A 22,280-nucleotide genomic window follows, 5' to 3' on the forward strand; every position below is an offset into this window, starting at 1 on the left:
TTGGGCCAACCTGAGGAAGTCCCAGGCAGGAGAACCAAAACGCATGCACAGCACAGGGACCACAGCCCTCACTTCGAGATATTGTCCGCACTAGAGAAAACACCAAACTCCCTAGAAACAGACTGTCGAGGTAACAGTGATGATGCTGAGTGGCCAGCAGGTCACCAGGGCAAATGTACAGCATCCAAATCAACCTCAGCCTGCTCAAGATGGGCATCTGTAAGGAGCCAGAGCATACAATCTGCACAGGTCGCGCTCCCTGCCGCCCAGGCCCCTGGCTGGGCAGCCACCTTCACCCACCTGAGCCCCAGGGCCTCCCCTTTCTAGGCTGCCCTGCAAGCCCCTGGGCCACACTGCCCTTCCCTGCCCAGCTTTCCCAGCAGCCATTCTCGCTCTCCAGAAGCACCCACCTCTGGACTTCAGATGGTACCCGCAGCCCGAGACCCAAGATCAGAACACAGAAAGCTGCCCTTGTGGCATCCTGGGCCCTCTCCACGTCACTGTTCACTGCAGCGCTGCCCAGACAGCACAGGTGTTGCACAGCCCCCAGGAGCAGGTGTGTCTGAGTGTGCTATGCGCAGGAGCCTGTGGCTCCCCACACCCCCTGCAGCCCCTTACAGGAAGTGATGACTCAGTAAACACTGAACCTCAACAATAAAGTGCCTTTCAGGAAATCATTCCTAAGTGACTGGAGCTGTGCTCACTCTTTTGGCTGAGATTTATTTTGATAGACTACTGACCACTCTGGATTTCAGACTACTCCTTTCAATAGGGCTCTATGGAAACATCAGCCTACGGTGTTCTAAGAGTGTAGCACCTACAGCTAAAAGGTGAACCATGTTCCTAAGAACATATGTTCAGGTATAGTAAGAAAAGCTATTTTAAGTCAACTTTCTGAGGTAGACCACACGCAAAACCTGCCCCTTTTATGAGTAGCTTTCACTGCTGCACTGGATCCCTTCTGTGGTCTGTGCTGACCCCAGGAAGCACTCAGAGTGCCACTCCCAGAGCTTCCAGGCACAGCCCCCAGACAACAGCAAAAGGAACCCCAGCAAATGGAGTGGACAGGAAGGACTGCAAGCCCCGCTTTGGATGAAATCACATCAAATTTTGAAAAGCATCTCCAAAGAACACAGAGCATGAAAGTTCTGCTCTTGGCCTGTGCAGCCACACTGGGCTAAGAGAAGTGCAGCTGCCCACCCAAGCTCTACCTCATCACCTGCACATGGCTGGGATGCAGCTCAGGGGTAAAGCACTTGCCTAGGACATAAGAGGCCCTGGGTTCCACCTCCAGCATCACACACACACACAAAGAGTTGATGGCTCCACCTACAGTAATGACCGAATCAGAAAATCAGACACTCATCAGTGACCTGCGGATTAACTGAGATTATTTAAAAATAACTATTAGAATTTGGAAATCTGTATAAAACTAGTTCTAGTTCATGGGACACTAGTTCTAGTTCATGGGAAGGCAGTACTAAGAGGAAAGTTCATTGCATGGAGTTCATCCTTACAAGAAGAAAAAGTCAACAAACAAATGACCTCACACTACATCTCAAAGCCCTAGAAAAAGAAGAACAAATCCACACCAAAAGCAGTAGAAGACAGGAACTAATTAAAATCAGAGCTGAAATCAATGAAATTGAAACAAAAGAAACAATTGAAAATTTTGGGAAAAAAAGTTGGTTCTTGGAAAAAAAAATAAATAAAATTGATAAACTCTTAGCCATGCTAACGAAGAGGAGAGAAAACTCAAATTACTAACATCCGTGATGAAAAAGGAACTACATGACCGACACTACAGAAATAGACAACAATTAGAAATCATTGTGAAAACTTGTACTCCAATAAAATAAAAATATTGAAGGCAGACAAATTTCTAGAGTCATATGATTTGCCCAAACTGAATCAGGAAGATATACACAAGTTAACAGATCAATTTCAAGCAATGAAACAGAAGATGCCATCAGAAGCCTACCAACCAAGAAAAGCCCAGGACCTGATGGATACACAGCCGAGTTCTACAAGACCCTTAAAGAATAACTAATACTAACACTCCTCAAATTATTTCACGAAATATAAAAAGAGGCAGCACTTCCAAACTCAATCTATAAGACCAATGTCACCCTGATTCCAAAACCAGGCAAAGACACATCAAAGAAAGAAAACTTCAGATCGATGTCTCTAATGAATATAGATGCAAAAATTCTCAATAAAATTCTGGCAAATCAAATACAAAAACATATCAAAAAGATCATGCAACACGATCAAGTGGGGTTCATCCCAGGGACGCAAAGTCATCTCAGCATACGGAAATCAATAAATGTAATTCACCACATCAATAGACTTAAAGATAAGAATCAAATGATCATCTCAACAGATGCAGAAAAAGCATCCGACAAATACAGCACTCTGACATGTTCAAAACACTAGAAAAACTAGGGCCAATAGGAACATATCTCAACATTGTAAAAGCCGTCTATACTAAGCCCCAGGCCAACATCATTCTAAATGGAGAAGATTTGAAGGCATTCCCTCTAAAAACTGGAACAAGACAGGGATGCCCTCTTTCACCACTTCTATTTAACATAGTTCTTGAAACTCTAGCCAGAGAAATTAGACAAAAGAAACTAAAGGGATATGGATAGGAAAAGAAGAACTCAAGTTATCATTATTTGCCAACAATATGATTCTATGCCTAGAAGACCCAAAAAATTCCACCAGAAAACTTCTCGAACTAATAAATGAATTCAGCAAAGTAGAGGATATAAAATCAATATCCATAAATCAGAGGCATTTCCGAACATCAGTGACAAATCCTTTGAAAGAGAAACTAGGAAAACTACCCCACTTATAATAGCCTCAAAATAAATAAATAAATAAATAAATAAAATACTTGGATTCAACTTAATGAAAGAGATGAAAGACCTCTACAATGAAAACTACAACACACTAAAGAAAGAAATTAAAGAAGACCTTAGAAGATGGAAAGATGTCTCTTGTTCTTGGACAGGCAGAATTAATATTGTCAAAATGACCATACTACCAAAAGCATTACACAGATTTAGTGCAATTCCAATCAAATTCCCAATGACATTCCTCATAGAAATAGAAAAAGCAGTCATGAAATACATCTGGAAAAATAAGGGTCCCATATAGCTAAAGCAATCTTTAGCAAAAAGAGTGAAGCAGGTGGCATCACTATACCAGACCTCAAACTATACTACAGAGCAATAGTAACAAAACAGCATGGTACTGGCACCAAAATAGACATGTTGACCGAGAGTACAGAATTGACGACACAGAGATAAACCCACACAAATACAGTTATCTCATATTATACAAAGGCACCAAAAACATATTGGAGAAAGGATAGCCTCTTCAACAAGTTGTTCTGGGAAAACTGAAAATTCATATGCAACAAAATGAAATTAAGCCCCTATCTCTCACCATGCACAAAATTCAACTCAAACTGGATTAAGGACCTTGGAATTAAACCAGAGATCCTGCTTCTAATAGAAAAAAAAAAAGTCATTATATCATTATGTCAGATTAGGCCCTGACTTCCATAATAAGACATAGCTTTAGAGTTAATAGCAAGAATCAATAAATGGTATGAATCAAACTAAAAAGCTTCTTCTCAGCAAAAGAAATAATCAGTGAGGTGAATAGAGAGCCTACTTTTGGGGAGCAAATTTTTACTCACACATCAGATAGAGCACTAATCTCTAGGATATATAAAGAACTCAAAAATCTTAACACCAAAAAAACAAATACCCCAATCAATAAATGGGCCAAGGAACTAAACAGACATGATATATAATCAATCAACAAACACATGAAAAAATGTTCAAGAGAAATGCAAATCAAAACTACTGTAAGTTTTCATCTCACTCCAGTTAGAATGGCAGCTATTAAGAATACAAACAGGGCTGGGGATGTGGCTCAAGCGGTAGCGCGCTCGCCTGGCATGCGTGCGGCCCGGGTTCAATCCTCAGCACCACATACCAACAAAGATGTTGTGTCCGCCGAGAACTAAAAAATAAATATTAAAAATTCTCTCTCTCTCTCTCTCTCTCCTCTCTCACTCTCTCTTTAAAAAAAAAAAAGAATACAAACATCAAAAAGTGTTGGAGAAAGGCACACTCATACATTGCTGGTAGGACTGCAAATTGGTGCAATCAATATGGAAAGTGGTATGGAGATACCTTGGAAAACTTGGAATGGAAACACCATTTGACCCAGCTATCCCCCTCCTCAGTTTTTACCCAACACTGATGTTTATAACAGCACAATTCACAATAGCTGAGCTGTGGAACCAACCTAGGTGCTCTTCAGTAGTTGAATGGATAAAGAAACCGTGGTATATATACACCATGGAATATTACTCAGCATTAAAGGAGAATAAAATAATGGCACTTGCAGGTAAGTAGATGGAGTAGGAGAATATCATGCTAAGTGAAGTAAACCAATCCCAAAAAACCAAATGCCAAATGTTTTCTTTGATATGTGGATGCCAATCCATATGGGGATGGGGGTGGGGGGGCAGCGTGTGAGGAATGGAGGGACTTTAGATAGGGCAAAGCAGAGGGAGCAGAAGGGAGCGGGCAGGGGAATAGGAAAGATGGTGGAATGAGATGGACATCATTACCCCAAGTACATGTATGAAGATACGAATGGAGTGACTCTACTCTGTGTACAACCAGAGACATGAAAAATTGTGCTCTATATAAATTGAAATGATCAGCATATCAAAGAAAACATATGGCATTTGGGTTTTGGGGATTGGCTTACTTATTAATTGAAATGCATTCTGCTGTCATATATAACAAATTAGAAAAAATAAATTTTTTTTTAAAAAACCTGGTTCATATGTAGCCAGATACAGTGTTACAAGCCTGTAATCCCAGCAACTCAGGAGGCTGAGGCAGGAGGACGGCCGGTTCAAGACCAGTCTCAGCAAATTAGTGAGGCCCTAAGCAACTTAGCAAGACCCTGTCTCAAAACAAAACATTATAAAAGAGCTGAGGATGTGACTCAGTGTTAAAGTGCCCTGGGTTCAATCCCCAACGCGCGCGCGCACACACACACACACACACACACACACTCACCCCAGTCCACAGGTAAAACCCTGCTGACCAGCAGGAGCACTTGGCCCTGAGCTCAGGACAGGACAGTACCTCTTCCTTTTCGTGCAGCATGAGATGTGCCTTGAGGCTGGCCACCCGGGAGAACTTCTTGTTGCACACGGGGCAGGTGGGGTCGTCCCCATTGTGGGTGCACTTATGGAGAGTCAGGTTGAACTCGACGTTGAACGTCTGCGGACACTGGTCACATCGATGTGGCTATTTAGAGAAAAAAGTAAAGAAGCCACTGAAACCCAACCTTTCCACAAATATGTGTTCAATTAGTGTTTCTAAACAGCAGCCAGCACCAATCCAGACCTTTTCCAAACACTTCTCGGCTGCACAGGGACCTGTGTCAATAGATCCAGAGGGACACAGCAAAGCCACTGCCAGGACAGCAAGGACGGCAGAACAATGGCACACACAGACAGCAATGGGGGTGAAGTGCCTGCAGATGTGCCAGTCACAGTCTCAGCACTGGATAAGGAGAAGCTCCAGCCCAGCAGGCAGCACCCTCCCCTTCCTTTCTGAGCACTCACGCTGCCAACAGAGCCACCTCTAGCACAGTAAACCCACACTTGCCTTTCCAAACTGCCAGAGCTGCTTCCCAGGGACAGAATTCCCCCAGGGGTCACAGAGCCCAACTTCCCTCTGTGCCACACCGAGCTCGGCCAGAAGAGCCTGAGGCAGCCCTCCCGTGGCCCAGGACCACCCAGGATCCTGGTCCCCACAGTTCACCAGCTTACACTGCCCCACCACAAAAGAATCAGCAACCACTTTTTAGCTGTGACCACCACTACCTTTCCAACCGTCAGGCAAATCCTTCCATGACTACACAGAATCCTTGGCACACCCACAAGGGGATGGTACAGGGGTTGGGTTGTAGCTCAGTGGCAGAGGGCATGCTTAGCATGCATAGGCCCTGACTCAACCCCACCCACCAAAACCAACCAACCAACCCACCAGGCCTGACAATGCACACCGTAACCCCAGCCACTCAGTCTGAGGCAGGGGACCACAGTTGCACGGCCAGCCTGGGCAACTTAGAAAGACCCTGTCTCAAATTTTTAAAAAAGCACTGGGTTATGGCTCGTGCTTACCTCATGTTCAAGGCCCTAGTTTCAATCCTCAATATTGCAAAAATCAATCAATCAATCAATCAAACATCTAGAATGCCTTTCAAAAGCACATAAGGGTAAAACTTCCTGCTGCAGAAAAACATTTAAAATACACCAAATCTGCACTTAGTCACATTAGATATTGAAACTACAGAAAAAAGTCATATTTGATAAATTAAATTGTTCACTTATAAATAACTTCGATGCACTCATTCACTATGACAATCTCTTAAGAAGATGCCAAAGTGTTCAGACAGTATAAAGCGTTCTATGACTCAGGAGCCTGGTTTTTACGTGCCGACTCTCAGCAGCCCTGCAGCTTCAGGCCCACACACCTTGTCGTTCCGCTCATGATCTCTCATGTGGCGCTGGAACTGAGCCTCTCTCGGGAAGGACAGCAGACAGATCTCACATTTGTGGAAGTTTGGAGTTGGGCAGTCATCGTCGATGTTCTCCGCGTTCAGTGGTAGAATCCCATCTACACAATTGTGCACATACAGACAATAGATACCAGGTGTTATTCTCATTACATAAACAAAATGAAATTATTTGATTATTATTTTAAAACCAACCTATACCAGAGATTTACAAAAGATTTGAGAGGAAATTAATAATGCACAAATTTTTTACAGTGAACTTGTTTTAAAGTTAGAAATGAGCAATCTGAGATAGCTGACATACAAGAGAAGAGAATTATCATAAGATTTCTAGAAACCTGCAACTAGTTTCCTGTGGCTTGAAACCATGCATGCTGGTCTCGAAGGTTGCTATGGTTTGGATGTGAGGTGTCTCCAAAAGTTCATGTGTGAGACAGTGCATGAAGGTTTAGAGGAGGAATGATTAGATTACAACAGCCTTGACCCAATCATCGAGTGGATCCCCTAACAGGGATTACCCAGGTGGTAGCTGAAGGTGGGTAGAGTGTGGCTGAAGGAGGTGGGCAGTGGGGATGTGTCCTTGGGTATATACTTTGTTTCTGGTGAGTGGAGTGTCTCTGTGTGTCTGTTTTGTCTGTCTCTGTGTGTCCCCTTTCTGGTCACCATGTGAGCTGTTTTCTTCCACCACACTCTTCTGCATGATGTTCAGCCTCACCGCGGGCCCTGAGGAATGGAGCCTGCTATCCAATGATTGAGACCTCTGAAACCATAAGCCCCCAAATAAACTTTTCCTCCTCTAAAATTGTTCCTGTCAGGTCTTTCAGTCACAGCACGAAAAAGCGGACAAAGGCCATAATGAAGCTTCTTAAACTTCACAGACCCACTTAATTTCCTTTTAATCCCTAGGGACCATAAAGCAGTCACCTCTAAATCACCTTGAGAGGCATCAATAATCCACACTGTTTTTTCAATCACTCTGTAAGCCAAACTCCAGCAGAAGCACAAAGCCTTTAGATGCTAATTCTCCAATTTGACCTATCTCTAAAAACTGCTGCAAAGCAAGATTAAGTCAAAAAGAAAAGGCTCTGTCCTCTCAGGGGGCCAGCGTCCAGGGAGTTAAGGGAAGCGGCAGCTTAGCCAATCCTGCTCTCACCAAGCCTCCTACGGAGTCGCTCAGGTAAAGCTATAAACTTTAAGGTAGCCTCCAGCAAGAATGAATACAGCAAAGAATATCCAAGAATAATCACAAGATTTGTCAAGAATGTCACAAATCCCCACTACTCTTCTCTAAGACAAGTAAATATACTCCATGTCTTAAAATTAGGATATAAATACATAAAGCACCTGAACTGCATAGGCACTAAATACATCCCATGCAACTCTGCATCAAATTTGATTCCAAAAATTGGGATCTGAGAAAACTTGGGTTCAGGAGGGGCTCTGCTCCTTCAGAGATGGGACAGCACAAGCATGACACCTTTCTCACAGCCCTGCACACTCCCAGGGGAGAGGACAACCTCGCAGTCCCCTGATGCCAAGCCTCCTGCCCTGGGCAGAAACCTGCCTGTTAGCAAGGATAGGAGGTGTGTGCAGCGGAGGTGGGCAGGGGCAGGTGGGGGGACAAGAGCAACTAACTCTTCTGCAGATCTTTAGGGTAAAGGGCAAAGTCAAGCTTTTAGAAATATTAATGTTCCAGGTGAAAACACTATGCAAAGCAGTAGGAGAATCCTCAGAAAACTGGGAATGGAGCCACCATTCGACCCAGTTATCCCACTCCTCGGTTTATATCCAAAGGACTTAAAGTCAGCACACTACAGGGACACAGCCACATCAATGTTTACAGCAGCTCAACTCACAATAGCCAAACTATAAAACCAACCTAGGGGTCCTTCAGCAGACGAATGGATAAAGAAAATGTGGTGGGTACTCAGCTTTAAAGTAGAATGAAATGATGGCATTTGCTGGTAAATGGATGGAGCTGGAGAATATCATGCTAAGCAAAATAAGCCAATCTCCAAAAAACAAAGGCCCAATGTTTTCTCTGATATGCAGATGCTAATTCACAATGATGGTGGGTGGCTACAGAAAAATAGAGTTACTTTAGGTAGCGGAGAATGAAGGGTGGGGGGTACAGGGGTAGGAAGGATAGCAGAATGAATCAGACATTATCACCCTCTGTACATATATGACTACACAACCAGTATGATTCTACATCATGTACCACCAGAAGAATGAGAAATCGTACTCCATTTATGTATGATGTGTCAAAGTGCATTCTACTGTCATGTATAACTAATTTATAATAATGTATAACTAACTAAATAATAATGTATAACTAACTAAAACAAATTTAAGAAAAGAAATATTAATGATTCAAAAGATCAAAATTTCATACATTAAAAAAAAAAAAAGGTCCACTGCTGGGTAGATTGTCACATGCCCAGTAATCCCAGCTGCTAGGAAAACTGAGAAAGGACAAAGGCAAGCTCTTCACAAGTTCGAGGCCAGCCTCAGGAACTTAAGGGTCTCAACATCAAATTTAGAAAGGGCTGGAGTGTGGCTCAGTGGTAGAACACGTGCACGTGGGAGGTCCTAGTTTCAATTCCCAGAAAGTACCACAAAAAAAAAAAAATTAAAAAGTCTACTGAGGAAGGATTTTACATAAACTTGATTCTATTTACTCTAAACTATGTCCAGATAGAACAAACTGAAACTGTCTGTACTAAACTGTTTATGAATCCACAGGCCCAAATAAAAGGATTTGGGGGACTGCATCAATGGATGTTATTCCCCTCAGAGAAGTCTGTAGTGACGGTAAGAATACTAAGAAGCGGGAAGTACAAATGTGTTTAAATTTGTTTTAAAAATTCAGTAGCATTTTAACCTAAAAGCTAGATACAGCAGTAAAAGGGACCCTCAACTAAATTTCTAAAATGCAAAATTAAAAAGCTATCTCCAGATATAGAATAAAATAATTTTCATAGCTGTGATGAAACTTCTTAATGTATTACCAAAGATGATCAGGGATTTAATTGCATCTGACAGATAAGAAACCTAAGTGACATGGAACAATCCATTAAATTTGAAAATGCTTCACTTAAAAACTAAGACATTTCCAGAAAAAAAGTATCTTAAGAAGTAAGATTTCCCATTTTTAACAAAGTTCAAGACATAATCAATGGTGTCTTCAGCAAGTCTCTTCTTTCAAATGGTAATGATATAACATTAATTTGGCTTAAAGACAAAATAATGATTTAATTAAAATTAAAGAACGACTGGAGAAGAAGAGAAGCAAGCATGCTTTAGTTTGCACCCTGAACATAAACTAAAACCCAGAGCCCGCTCGACCCGCCTGCCTGGGACACACCTCAGTAGTGTGGCCAGTCCTTCTGCTGGTGGCTTTTCAGCCCAGGCCTCCTCTGGGCTGAGATCTGCTGTCTGTGTGGCCCTGACTCCCTTCTGCTCAGTCCACCCTTCCTGGGCAGTGTTCTAGGCCTAGCAACATCTTTCCTCCATCCTGTCTTTAAGGCCATTCCAATTTCTGTCCCCAAAGAATCTGTGGTCCACAAAGAGGTCTATTAATGTCTCTTACAGTGTGATGTGGGGTCTTAACCCAGAGGAGGGCCTGGGGGCTGCAGGAGACCCCAGTGTCCTGCTGAAAGGCATGCACACAAGTTGAGCCTAGAAACCTTGTTCTGGGTTCTCTGCAGCCACGGAGGCTGTCAGATCCCTTCAGGGACCAATAAGCTAAGACAGCAGAAATGAATGGCAGTCTCACTGTGGCCCACCCTCCTGAAGACCACTGCATCTTCTATCACAACTAGGATGGGATCCACTGTGTTCCCACACACTCAGTGTGCGTCACCCGTAGGGGACCACCCTCCCCCACCCTCCCCCACCCACCCCGTCCCTGGTGGTCACTACTCTACCCCAGGTCGACTTGGTGCCGGTCCTCTGCACCTGCTCACTTCACTTCAGCGGAGTCCTCCAGTGCCATGCGTCTAACTGCAAATGCCAGGGCTGCTTTCCGCGATGGCCGAGTCACACTCGTCAACTGTGCGTCCCTTATGCAGGCTGCATTCTCAAACAGCAGCTACCATAGGAGCCTCGGGGCAGAGGGTCCTAACGTGCCACCAGATGTGCACCTCTGCCACTCCCCTTACACACACACAATCACTGAGCCACTGTCCGACCTGAGAGTCCCTCCAGAGCAGCACTGTTCAGTCTGTGCTCCTGCCCCCGCGGCGAGACAGAAGGGACCACTGAAGATTTCACTGCTGGGGACTGGTATGTCAATTCCTGGACAGTGTTTCCACACACTCATTTGGCAAACAAAAACATGACCATTGGTGGCTTTCATTATTCGCCTTTCTGCTAATATGGGCTCTATATTCACCATCAAGACTAAACAAAAACTACACAGTCATCAGAAAGATTTAAGTAACTTTGACTTTTTAAAAGTAATTTAAAGTCTACTTTTAAAGTTAATTTAACTCTATGAAAATACCGACCTTAAACAGTGTATCTTGGAGTCGGGAAGAACCGTGAGACGATGCTCCCTGAAGCAGCAGGTCCTGAGCCTACCAATAACTTAGAAAGTGTCCATCTCCAAGACGCTCACTTGCTGCTCGAGGACCACCCTCAATCACATAATGCCACAGCCACTTCCTGCAGCATCCTAGGGTCCTGGGTCTAACAAGCTACCTTCAACTCCTTCTTCTCCCCATGCCAGGCCACCGGCTGAATCCCTGCCTCTTGTCCCCAACCTAAAGGCACCACACTGGCCTTTTTGTGATATGATGCCATGTTCCAACCAAACCTGCTACATTCAGAGCACAGCAGGGATTAACTCAAGAAAAACTCTGTGCAGTTAAGATCTCGGTCATCCACAGATCCTTACATGTTCTTAATGTTAAAATGAGAAATAACAGCTCTAAATTCTAAGCAACCAAGCTAATCCCCAGACTGGCCGACGCTGACTTTGTTTTGAACATGTTTTCTAAAGCACGGCTCGCTTCCTCTCTCTGCTGACACTATGCACTACACTGGCTCCTACCCTGTCCCACAGTCCATCCTTCCTCCAGGACACCAACCTCATCCTGCGGTGTGCTGCCACCCGCTCACCCGAGTGTTCTCCATCCCCAAGAAAGCCCAGGAGTCGCAGGTCACCATTGCTACTGGAAATCGCTGTCACTTCAGGTGAGCTCTACCATTCTTTCTCTTCTTAATTCCTTTCTACTTTCTCTTTTTCCATTTCTGCTCCTCCTCCCAGACTGGTCAGCTTCCCAAGTCTTTTGCTTGACTTTTGTAGTGCTGGGATTTGAACCCAGGGTCTTGTACAAGCTGAGCCATGCCTCAGTGTCCCGCATTGTCATCATCTCCTCCCACCCCCCAGGGCAGGACATCATCAGGTAAAGTTGACTGTTAGTCCTTGCTCCTCAGCGCTGTTTCTCCAAACCTTCACAGACCTGGCACGCAGCACGTGCCCAACGCCTGATAAATATCTAGAGATGGGAAGAGCTAATGAATTGGGTGTCTGAAGCTCCCGAGACCAATACCTCTAAGAGCTCCTAATTTTAGGCAGCAGGGTCTTCCCTCTGTCTCAGGATTCCCTTAAAACAGAATTTCCTGCTTTCCTCTCCTGCTAACTCTCTCCAGGAGCCAAGTGAAACCCGCTGCCATGAGAACCTCAGAGGCCAAAACACTGAGAGGTTTGCAGCCTAAGCACCACCTGAACTTTGTTACCTGTTTTGTCTTTGAACATCTCTGCTCCTAAGTGGGTACTCATGTGGAAATGAAATGCAACACAGAATAATAATCCCCCAAAATAGGGTGAGTCATATGGTCCCTGCTCTTGTATAGCTCAGAAACTAAGTCCCCAGAAAGACTGAACCACTTGGTCAAAATCTTGCAACCAACCAGTGGCAGAAGGAGGACATTTTCAATTACTATTCCAGGCTCCCTCCTGATCAAGGACAGTCCCCTCTCCTCTTGAGCTGACAGCCCAAGACCCCAGTTTCCACCATGCCAGGTAAATAGAGACGAATCTGATTTTACCTGCTGGTTGCAGTACCTCAAGGTGCAACCCCAGGCCACACAGGTCTTTCAGCCTAAAAGACTCACAAAAAGCAGTGCCAGAGGGCCCTCGTCAGAAGCTCCAGCATGTACACAAACACCTGTCTTCCAAAACGCCAGTGTTTACTGCCATGATGAGCCAGAGCAAAGATGATCAACTGGAAAACTCACCCACCAGTCCTCCCAGTACTGGGGAGCTTGCCATCTGAACCACAGGCCACAAGCCAGGCGGGCAGTGGACACCCACCCTGTCAGCATTTCCACCTGTGTGAATTCTCTTTTCCTGCCTCGTGCTGTTCTCTTCCCTCTCACCAAGAGATACAGTGACCTCCTTTGAAATACCTGCTTTCCTACTAGTGAATTTTGATTTCTCAGGAAAACTTTAAATGCAGGTAGATGTATATTCAGGTACTACACACATTACCCAAGTTTAACAAAACACCAGCATGTTAAATCATAACCAATCAAAAACTGCCAATGTCTACATCTCGCCTTCCAGCTACAACAAGGAATTCTAGATCCCACCCGAGAGTAGCAGGCCTCGGGACAATAGCCCAGCGGCATGCTGCTGAGCCTGGTGCTTTCTTAATGATCCCACAGGGGTATGGTCAATTGGGGGTGCAGAGTTTATATCAAGGGGACAAGGATCCCACTCAAGAGCTTTAAACAGGGTGTGGCTGTCAAGGTATACCTGAAGAGATCATCCGGGCTGCCATGTGATGGATTCAAGGAGGAGACAACCAGCGGAGGTTAGTAAGAAGCTCCACCTTAGAGACGGAAAGACAGAGCAGACTGGAAATACAGTTCTGAGAAAGCGGCTACCAGGCTGGGTTGGGAAGTACTGTGGGGAACAGGAGAAACAACTGCTCTTAGCTTGGGAGCCTGGAAACCCAGTGGACAGTGCTGCCACCTGGCGAGATGGGACGTGCAGGCTCTTGTCAACGGTCAATGGGAGTTCACACTGTCTCTCCACCAAGCCCTTCCCATAGCAGAGACACTGCACCTTAAATTATTCTTGCTTTGAGGGGTGAGGGCTTCGAAAATGGGGCACTTTACCACTGAGCCATACCCAGAGCCCTTTTTGTTTTTTATTCTGAGACAGGGTCTAAGTTGCTAAAACTGGCCTTGAACTTGCAATCCTCCTGAGTCTCTGGGGTTATAGGCATGCACCATCATGTCCAGCTTGCACCTTATTCTTGGCATAAGTCATATTAACCAAAAAAAAAAAAATGAACAAGATAATGTCAAAGCAAAGCAGCAAAAGGAATGAGAAACCACCAATCATTGATACAAATTCTGACCAGCTACCCAGCTACCTAACACATACCTGTTACATCTGCCAGCATCACTCCCCACAATCCAAAAAGGCGACAATGTATATGAACTTCAATGACATTCATGGATACCAGGTCCACAACAACTCCCTAAATTACATGCCTGTTAACTATGTCAAGTGCAGCAGCAATAATAACTTCTGGTTTGCCATGTCTTGTTTCTAAGCTCACGAACTGATCCAAACAATCACCTTTCTCCATAAAAGCTTCAGAGGACACAGGGTCTCATTAAGTTGCTGAGCCTGGCTTTGAACTTGTCATCTTCCTGTCTCAGCCTCCCAAGTCACTGGAAGTATAGGCATGTGCCACCATGCCCAGCTTATCTGACCTTATTCTGGGTTCCTGCCACTTTTGCTCCTAATTCAAGTTCTCTCATGAGCCTGTATTAACCCAAGAAAAGCCTGACACTGAGTCACTAGCCTAAGCTACCGGCTATATGAAGCTCAATGGAAGTCCTGGTGCAATCCACCGCTCCGGTACGAATTTCAGGCATGCATCCTCCCTCAGGCCTATGCAAGGTCTTTTCCACACACTAAGAGCCTCTCTGAATGTGCAAACTGTCCTGGGGCACTTCAGTACCACAGAGGTTGGGACTAAGTACTGGCAGGTATTTCCCAAGTATAGAAATAAATCACCATCACAGCACTCAAGCAGAGCTCCTTGCCTCCAGACCCATTAGCCTTGCACCTCAAAAACACCATGCCACAAGTGGAGTCCCTGTCCAGTAAAATCCAATTGTTCTAACCAAGCTGCCGTGAGGAGAAAATTAAACCCCCATGGCAGAGCAGAGACGAGGTACATTTGCATCACTTTCCAGAATCCGAGTTATATCACAAGCATAAGCTGAGGAACAGTTCCTGAGACCCACTGTGCGCACTAAGCTCTCGGCGCTCAGGTTCCAGGCCACAGAAATACTCCTGACACCTACTGTGTGCCTGCCAAGAATTCTGGGAGCTCGGGCCCGGGCCAGCCCGGCACCTACTAAGTGCGGGATCAGCGTCCCAGAGCGCAGGGCTGCGGGCCCGGGTCAGCCCGGCGCTCCCACAGCTCGGGCGGCTGCGACAGTCCGGGCGCCCGCTGCGCGCACGCCCTGCGCTCCCGGCGCCCTGGGGCTCGGCTGCGGCCCGCGGGTCGCTCCGCCGCGCGGCCCCCGTCCCGCCTCCCGCGGCCGCCGCCCGCCTCCCCGCGGCCCGGGCCGAGGGCGGCCGCCTCCCACGCGGCGGCGGGGCGGGGCGGCGGGGCGGGGGCCGGGGTCGGGCGCGCGGAGCGGCCGCGCGGGCCGCCGCCCCCGCCGCCGCGGCGCCCGGAAAGTAGGCCCAGCGCGGAGGCGCCGGCCGCGGCGCCCGTATCCGTCCGCCCGCGCTGCGCCGCCGGCCATCGCGCCGCCGCCGCCGCTCCCGGCGCGCCCCGCGCCCATCCGGGCACTCGGGCCGCGGGCCTTACCGGAGTCGCCGCGCGCCGCGCCGTCCCGGGGCTTCGGGGGGCGGCCCCGCGGCATCGTCGCGGCGGCCACCCCTCTCTGGCGTCTCGCTCGGCGGCGGCGCGCACGCGCGGCACCGGCGGGGCGGCGGCCGGACCGGACCGGCCCGCCGGGCTCACGGGGCGACGGCGCCCGGACGCGCGGGCGGCAGCGCTCGCACCGCGCCGGCCTCGGCGGGTTCCATGGCCCGCGGGCCGCGGCGGGGGCGTTGGGCGCGGGCGCGGTGGGGGCGGGGGCGGCGCGGCGCGCATGCGCGGCCCGGCGGGCGGCGGCGTCACCTGCCGGTCCGCGGGCGGCCGGTGTCCGCGCGTGGCCTGGGGGTCCACGGGCCCGGGGCCCTCGGGGTGGCCCTCGGTGGGCACGGGGACCAGGAAGGCCTGTCCCCCCAGCGGGCACGTAGACCTGGGAGGCCGGTCCCTCCGCGGGCAAGAGAACCAGCGAGGCCTGTCTCCTCTGAGGACACGGGGGACCTTGGAGCCGGACCCTCAGCGGCCACGAGGACCACAGCGGCCTGTGACTCCGGAAACAACGGGACCGTGGGGAGGCCTATCCATCCTTGGCATTGGGTCCGTGGGGTGAACCATCCTGTCGGTGGGTATTCGGGGCCCCAGCTCAGCCCATTCTCAAGCATCAGGGCCCATGGCCTGATTAGGCTCTGAAGTGTGGCCCGCCAGTGGCATCATCCCAGCCCCTTGGCAGCTTGTCCCTAAGGTATTGGAGCCCTATGGAGACACCACAGGTTGAACCAAGGGTGGTTTACGTTCCAGGCCTGTATCCTGTGTTCATTTGGGTTTACATACATTGGTTTGATTCCAGGAAAATCTCTGCTGAGCACCTCATCTTCCTGCAGCATTTCTGGATGCCTCAGACAGCGTCATTGCCAAACCATCCTTGCAAGGGCAAAAGCCTTGGAACTTAAATGCATCCAGATGGTGGACCTTGGACCTCGGAGGACATAGCCAGAAGTCAGTGATGTTTCCTTGATACATTAAATGTTAATATGTTAAAACTTAAAGAGTTTCAGGTGTGTTCATCCTGCATTTTTTGGTGTGGCCCAGTCATTCCACTAAGTGATGTGCCTGCAGGGCAACAAAGTATTAGGCCAGGTTAAGAGTTAAAGATCAGCTGGGTGCTGTGGCCTACACCTGAAATCCCAGCGCTTGGGAGGCTGAGACAGGAGGATAGCAAGTTCAAAGCCAGGCTCTGCAAAAGTGAGGTGCTAAGCAATTCAGTGAGCCCCTGTCTTTAAATTTGAAAAATACAAAATGGGGCTGGGGATGTAGCTTAGTGGTCCAGTGCCCCTGAGTTCAATACCCAGTACCCCCCCCTCAAAAAAAAAAGTAAATGATAAATGACCAGAGAATAACCATTTGTTCAAGGAAGTCAGAAGCAGTCTAACATGATGTCAGAGGCTCAGCAAAGTTAGTTCAAAGCAATAGACAATGACTACTCTGAGCATACCAGGGTGTTACAGGGGAGTCAGAAGTAAGAACAATCCACTGGCCAGAAACTTGGAAGGGCAAAAAAGACAAAACCAGTAATAAGTTGTAACGAGGTTTTTAAAAGTCCAGTAGAGAATTTTGAGAAAGCAGGACTAATTGCCATAGAAAAATAGGAAGGATGCTGTTTTAACTATATCTTAAAAAAAGGTTTGCATTTTAACAGAGTTGGTTAGGAAAGATCTTTTCAGGTGAAGACCAGTCAAGAAGGGAAGCTATGTGTCAGCTGCTTTATGTATGTCCATATATGTTTCCATATAGTCATACAATTCCTGAAAAACCTCAATTAGACAGATAAGCTTCTCATCCTTAAAAAAAAAAAAAAAAAGCAAGAAACCAGAGGTTATTTCCAAGATCTGCCAGCCAGTGAATGGCAAATGATGATTGTTTTATCAACATCTGTTTTTGAGTAGTGCTGTGTGCTTTTATATAAAACATCTCTAATCCTTATAGCAGTTCTGCAAGATGCCCTTTTACAGATGAAGAAATTGAAGTTGAAAGAGGTTAAGTAATTTTCTAAAGACAAATCCAGGGTTCAGAATCTGCTTGCCTCTTCATTCCTTGCTATTTCTAATTGCATCAAAGCAGGAATCTTAGCCAGGTACAGTGGCACACGCCTGTAATCCCAACAGCTGGGAAGCTGACGCAGGAGGATCCATAGATCAAAGCCAGCCTCAGCCAAAGTGTGGTGCTAAGCAACTAGTGAGACCCTGTCTCTAAATAAAATACAAAATAGGGGTGGGGATGTGGCTCAGTGGTAAGTGCCCTGAGTTCAATCCCTGGTACCCACCTCCCTGCAAAAAAAAAAAAAAAAGGAGGAATCTTAAGTTTGGGCAAAATCTGAATATTATTTCCATATGCATATTAAGGCTCAAGTAGCATGTAAAGCTGAGAATAAAGGTTAGAGGCAAATCATAAAAACTTGGACATACGGGCTGGGGATGTGGCTCAAGCGGTAGCGCGCTCACCTTGCATGTGTGCGGCTCGGTTTCAATCCTCAGCACCACATACAAGCAAAGATGTTGTGTCCACCGAAAACTAAAAAATAAATATTAAAAATTCTCTCTCTCTCTCTCTCAAAAAAAAAAAAAAAAAAACTTGGACATATAAATTAATTTGCATTATATGTGGCAACCAAGGGTTGCCATGAAGAAATAATCCTACATACCTGCAAAAGGGGTATGGCTGAAGAAAATGCAAATTCTTGCAAAGCAATTTTACCAAAGTAACTTCAGTAACTACACACAATGGTAACTTGACAGAAATTTGAAGACACTGCTTTTAACACTCATTAGGAAGAAAACACATTATCCAAACCACAGAATTGTCTGATTTTCTGGGTAACGGAATCTTGCAACTAATTATGCTCTCCTCTCTTCTTCAGCTAAGGAGCTTGAAATCCAATTTTAAATTCACCTTTTGTAACTAGAGGGTTTGTTGGATGCATTCCGCTACTTCCTCTGCCTTTGGTTTTTCTGTTTTTTCCTTTCAATATAGTTTCCTCAGCTATTTATTCACCCTGATAGGCATATACTTTTGTAAATTGCTTCAAATTCACAGAACAAAATGAGATTTAAATTCAAACACAGATAATGCAGCCGTGGGGATTATAGGCATGTGCTACTGCATCAGGCTAAGATTCCTGCTTTGATGCAATTAGAAATAGCAAGGAATGAAGAGGCAAGCAGATTCTGAACCCTGGATCTGTCAGAGCAGAGTGAAGGAAAAGCAGAGGCTCAGCATGACAGAATAGGCAGCTCTCCAGTGAGAACACAGGTACCATCTCATTTAAAGATAGTGTTGCTGGCCACAGTAGCCACGCCTGTAACCCCAGCAAAGAGTGAGCCTGAGGCAGGAGGATTGCAAGTTCAGGGCCAGCCTCAGCAGGTTAACAAGGTCCCACACAACTTGGCAAAGCCCTACCTCAAAACAAAAACGGCTGGAGATGTGGCTCAGTGGGTTAGCACCCTGGATTCAATTCCCCAGTACCAGAAAAAAAGGCAGTATTGCAAGAACCTCCCACATGGTTTATTTGGCTGTACCAATGTCCAGAAAAAAACTGACCCCTGAGGGGCTGGGGATATAGCTCAAGCGGTAGCGCGCTCGCCTGGCATGCGTGCGGCCCGGGTTCGATCCTCAGTACCACATACCAACAAAGATGTTGTGTCCGCCAATAACTAAAAAATAAATATTAAAATTCTCTCTCCCTCTCTCTCTGCCCCTCTCTCTCTCTTTAAAAAAAAAAAAAAAAAATGACCCCTGAGCTGCACCCATCATCCATTTCCTCCTTATAACTGTTGCCAGTGGCAACTGAGTGTTTCCTCTGAGCCTTTTCCCTTCTCCACTTGTAGGCCCATTACCTACTGTGGTTGCCACTATCATGTCCTAACCTACCACCAGAGGACACTCAAGAGTCACAGAGGGAAAAGGAAGATGTGTGTGGGTGGGAGAGCTCTTCACTTTGCTCCTTAAGCCTCTGCAGCATGAGAATGTCATTCTGGAGCCACAGGCATTAGTGGCCTGGAAATGAAGGCAACCAGAGAACGCACAGCTCAGATGTGGGTCTGTCGCCACTGGAGCCCTGAACCAGGTGGATCCCAATCCTGTCTGTGTACTTTTCAGTTATGTGAGCCAATGAGAGCACTCAAGGAAACCCAGATTAAATCAAGGTCTCTGCCTTTGGCATCCAGTCCCAACTGAAGTTACTTTGGTGAAATTGCTTTGGAAGAATGTGCACCATCTTCAGCCACACCCCTTTCGAAGCTTTGTAGGATTGTTTCTTTGTGGCAACCCTTGGTAGAAGAATGTTGGAAGGGTTTCTCTGTGTTGTGGCCCAAGACCTCTTTCCTAAATATCGGATGTATTTCTAACGGCATTCTCAGTATTCCCAATTGCATGTTGCATCAAACAGAACCAGAATAAAGCAGGTGTATTTAGCCCACCACATCCTTGTTCTTCAAGTTCTCCTATGAAAGGGGATGTGAGTACCACTAACACGCTGCCATCCCACCTCCCAAGACCCAGGAGAGATCCCTTGCCCGGCTGGTTTACTGCAGTGCAGCTAGCATTCAGTAAACTGCATAAACTCCAAGTGTATGGTTTGACAAGTCCTAACCTGCACAGGGTTAACCATCACCATGTGAAGAGAATACATCTGTCACCCTGAAAGGCCCTCCTGCCTCTGCCACCTTTCCTCCTACCCCCCAAGCAGTTGCTCATGATTCTAGATGAGTTAGATAATGTCTGGGAATCATTCTTGCTTACCCTTCTTTACTGCAGCCCTCAGTCACTTCACCCAAATCCTGTCTGTCTCAATAGTGTGTCTTCTCTCTGCCTCATCAGACTTGCAGCCAGGCACCTGCTTAGCTTCAGTCAGTGTGCCTCCAGCCGCACAGGGCTTCTGCCTGTGTGCACAAGCCACATGTACTGCCCCCTGCAGGAATTCCCAGATGTGTTCTTTGTGCGCCTGGAGTAAACCCAAATCAGTTATAATGTAGTATCCTGATATATGACTATATTTTGTTTGCTAGAATTTTGTTGAAAGTTTGTACAGTTGTAATCACAAATGAAACTGGCTTTCACTTTCCTTTTTCTTGGTGTCTTTGTTCTGCTGTCTGGATAATGCTAGCATCATAAAACAAACTAAAAAATGTACCATTACTTTTACTCTAAGAGTTCTCAAAGATTGGAATTGTACTTCTTTATTTTTTTTTCTTTTTTTAAAGAGAGAGTGAGAGAGGAGAGAGAGAGAGAGAGAATTTTTAATATTTATTTTTCAGTTCTCGGCAGACACAACATCTTTGTTGGTATGTGGTGCTGAGGATCGAACCCGGGTTGCACGCATACCAGGCGAGCGTGCTACCGCTTGAGCCACATCCCCAGCCCCTGTACTTCTTTATTTTTTGAGTCACTTCTGAAGTCATGTGATACTGGAGGTTTTTCATGGGCACATTTTTAATTACAGATTCAATTTCACAATATTTAATGGACAGTTTTGGTTTTTTTTAACATGTTAGTGTCAGTACTTTTATAGATGTGTCATTTCATCTGAGTGTTCAAGGGCAGTAGTGTGGCACTCAGGACACTGCCCTTGTTCAGCGCATTTGACCCTTGGGATAAGTAGAAACGTCCCCTTCCATCCTGACCTTGTGTGTGCATTTGTGAGAGCTGATTTCAGATGTCGACTTGACTGGATTAGAAACACCAGAAACCTGGAAAAACATGCTTTGGGGTGTGTTGTGAGGGTGTTGCAGGGGAGGTCAGCATCTGAATCTTTGTGGACTCATGGGGAGACCACCCTCAGTTTAGGTGGGCACTATCCAGTCATCCAAGGCCCAGGAGAGAAAGAAACAGAAGGCAAATCAGTACTTTGCCCAGTGAGGTGGACATGCAGGTCTCTTGCCCCACACATCAGATATCCTGGCTTCCTAGTCCTTGGACTCCAGGCCTGGCACCAGCAGCCCTTCCCCAGTTCCCAGGACCATTGGCTCCCCTGGTCTGGAGGCCTTCAGACTTGACCAAGCCAGGCAATCAGTGAGCACCCCAGGGTCTGCACTATAATGGCATGAGCCGTAAATCCCCTCTCATGTGTGTATGTACCTATATGTATAGATGTCCTATTCATTTCGTCTCTTGGGAGAACCCAGATTAATGCAACCTTTTTGTCTCTTCTTGAAAGGTCTTGGAGGAGGCTCAATTTTATCAGTCTTTTAGAATAACCCGTTTTAGTCTTTGTTGAAAACATTTTTTTATTTCTTTTAATTTTTGCTCTTTTTTTCTCCGTCCCTCTCTTCTCTTCCTCTCTTCTCTTCCTCCTTCCATTCCTTCCTCTCCCCTTTGTTTAGACTTGTTTATTCTTTTGAAATTATGGGGAATGAAGCTTAGCTTCATTTTCTGGCCTTCCTTCTTTTCTGAACTATGCATTTAAAGCTATAATATTCTCATCACAGCTTTGTCCACACCCCACAGGGTTTGTGTTTAGTCTTTTTATTACCATCTATCTTTGTCCTTTTTCTACTACTGTAACAGAATACCTGAGACTGGATGACTTACAATGAACAGAAACTTACATTACTCGTGGTCCTGGAGTTTGGGAAAGCTGACAGACCAGTACTGGCATCCGTGGAGCCTTTGTGCTGTATCATTCGGGGCCAGAGGCTGAGGGCAAGGGAGAGCCAGAGCACCAGGGCCAGACTCTTCTCCAGTGTGTGACCTTTGGGGACACATTGATACCACAGAACCAGCCATATCCAGAATGTCACTTTGTTT

General features: G+C 46.4%; 1 protein-coding gene and 1 long non-coding RNA gene across 4 annotated transcripts in view; one reads left to right on the forward strand and one right to left on the reverse strand.

Moving 5' to 3' along the window:
- Window positions 1-15,534, reverse strand: part of Znf236 (zinc finger protein 236) — a 123,165-nt gene extending 107,631 nt beyond the window's left edge. For 2 of the 3 annotated variants that reach the window (XM_077792167.1, XM_077792165.1), the window contains exons 1-3: window positions 15,477-15,534; window positions 6,583-6,725; window positions 5,184-5,348 (exon numbers count right to left, since the gene is read on the reverse strand). In XM_077792167.1, the coding sequence (XP_077648293.1) occupies window positions 5,184-5,348; window positions 6,583-6,725; window positions 15,477-15,531 (363 nt within the window). In that variant the 5' untranslated portion in view covers window positions 15,532-15,534. Of the gene's footprint in view, window positions 1-5,183; window positions 5,349-6,582; window positions 6,726-11,135; window positions 14,962-15,476 lie in introns of those variants that run through there. The other variant, XM_077792166.1, reaches the window with a different exon arrangement.
- A 237-nt stretch (window positions 15,535-15,771) lies between these two features.
- Window positions 15,772-16,528, forward strand: LOC113182687 (uncharacterized). The gene is made up of 2 exons (XR_003300779.2): window positions 15,772-16,104; window positions 16,330-16,528. It is a non-coding gene; the product is annotated as an uncharacterized LOC113182687 (long non-coding RNA).
- The last annotated feature ends 5,752 nt before the right edge of the window (window positions 16,529-22,280 follow it).

The sequence above is a fragment of the Urocitellus parryii genome, chromosome 13, assembly GCF_045843805.1.
Source record: "Urocitellus parryii isolate mUroPar1 chromosome 13, mUroPar1.hap1, whole genome shotgun sequence".
NCBI classification, from domain to species: Eukaryota; Metazoa; Chordata; class Mammalia; order Rodentia; family Sciuridae; genus Urocitellus; species Urocitellus parryii.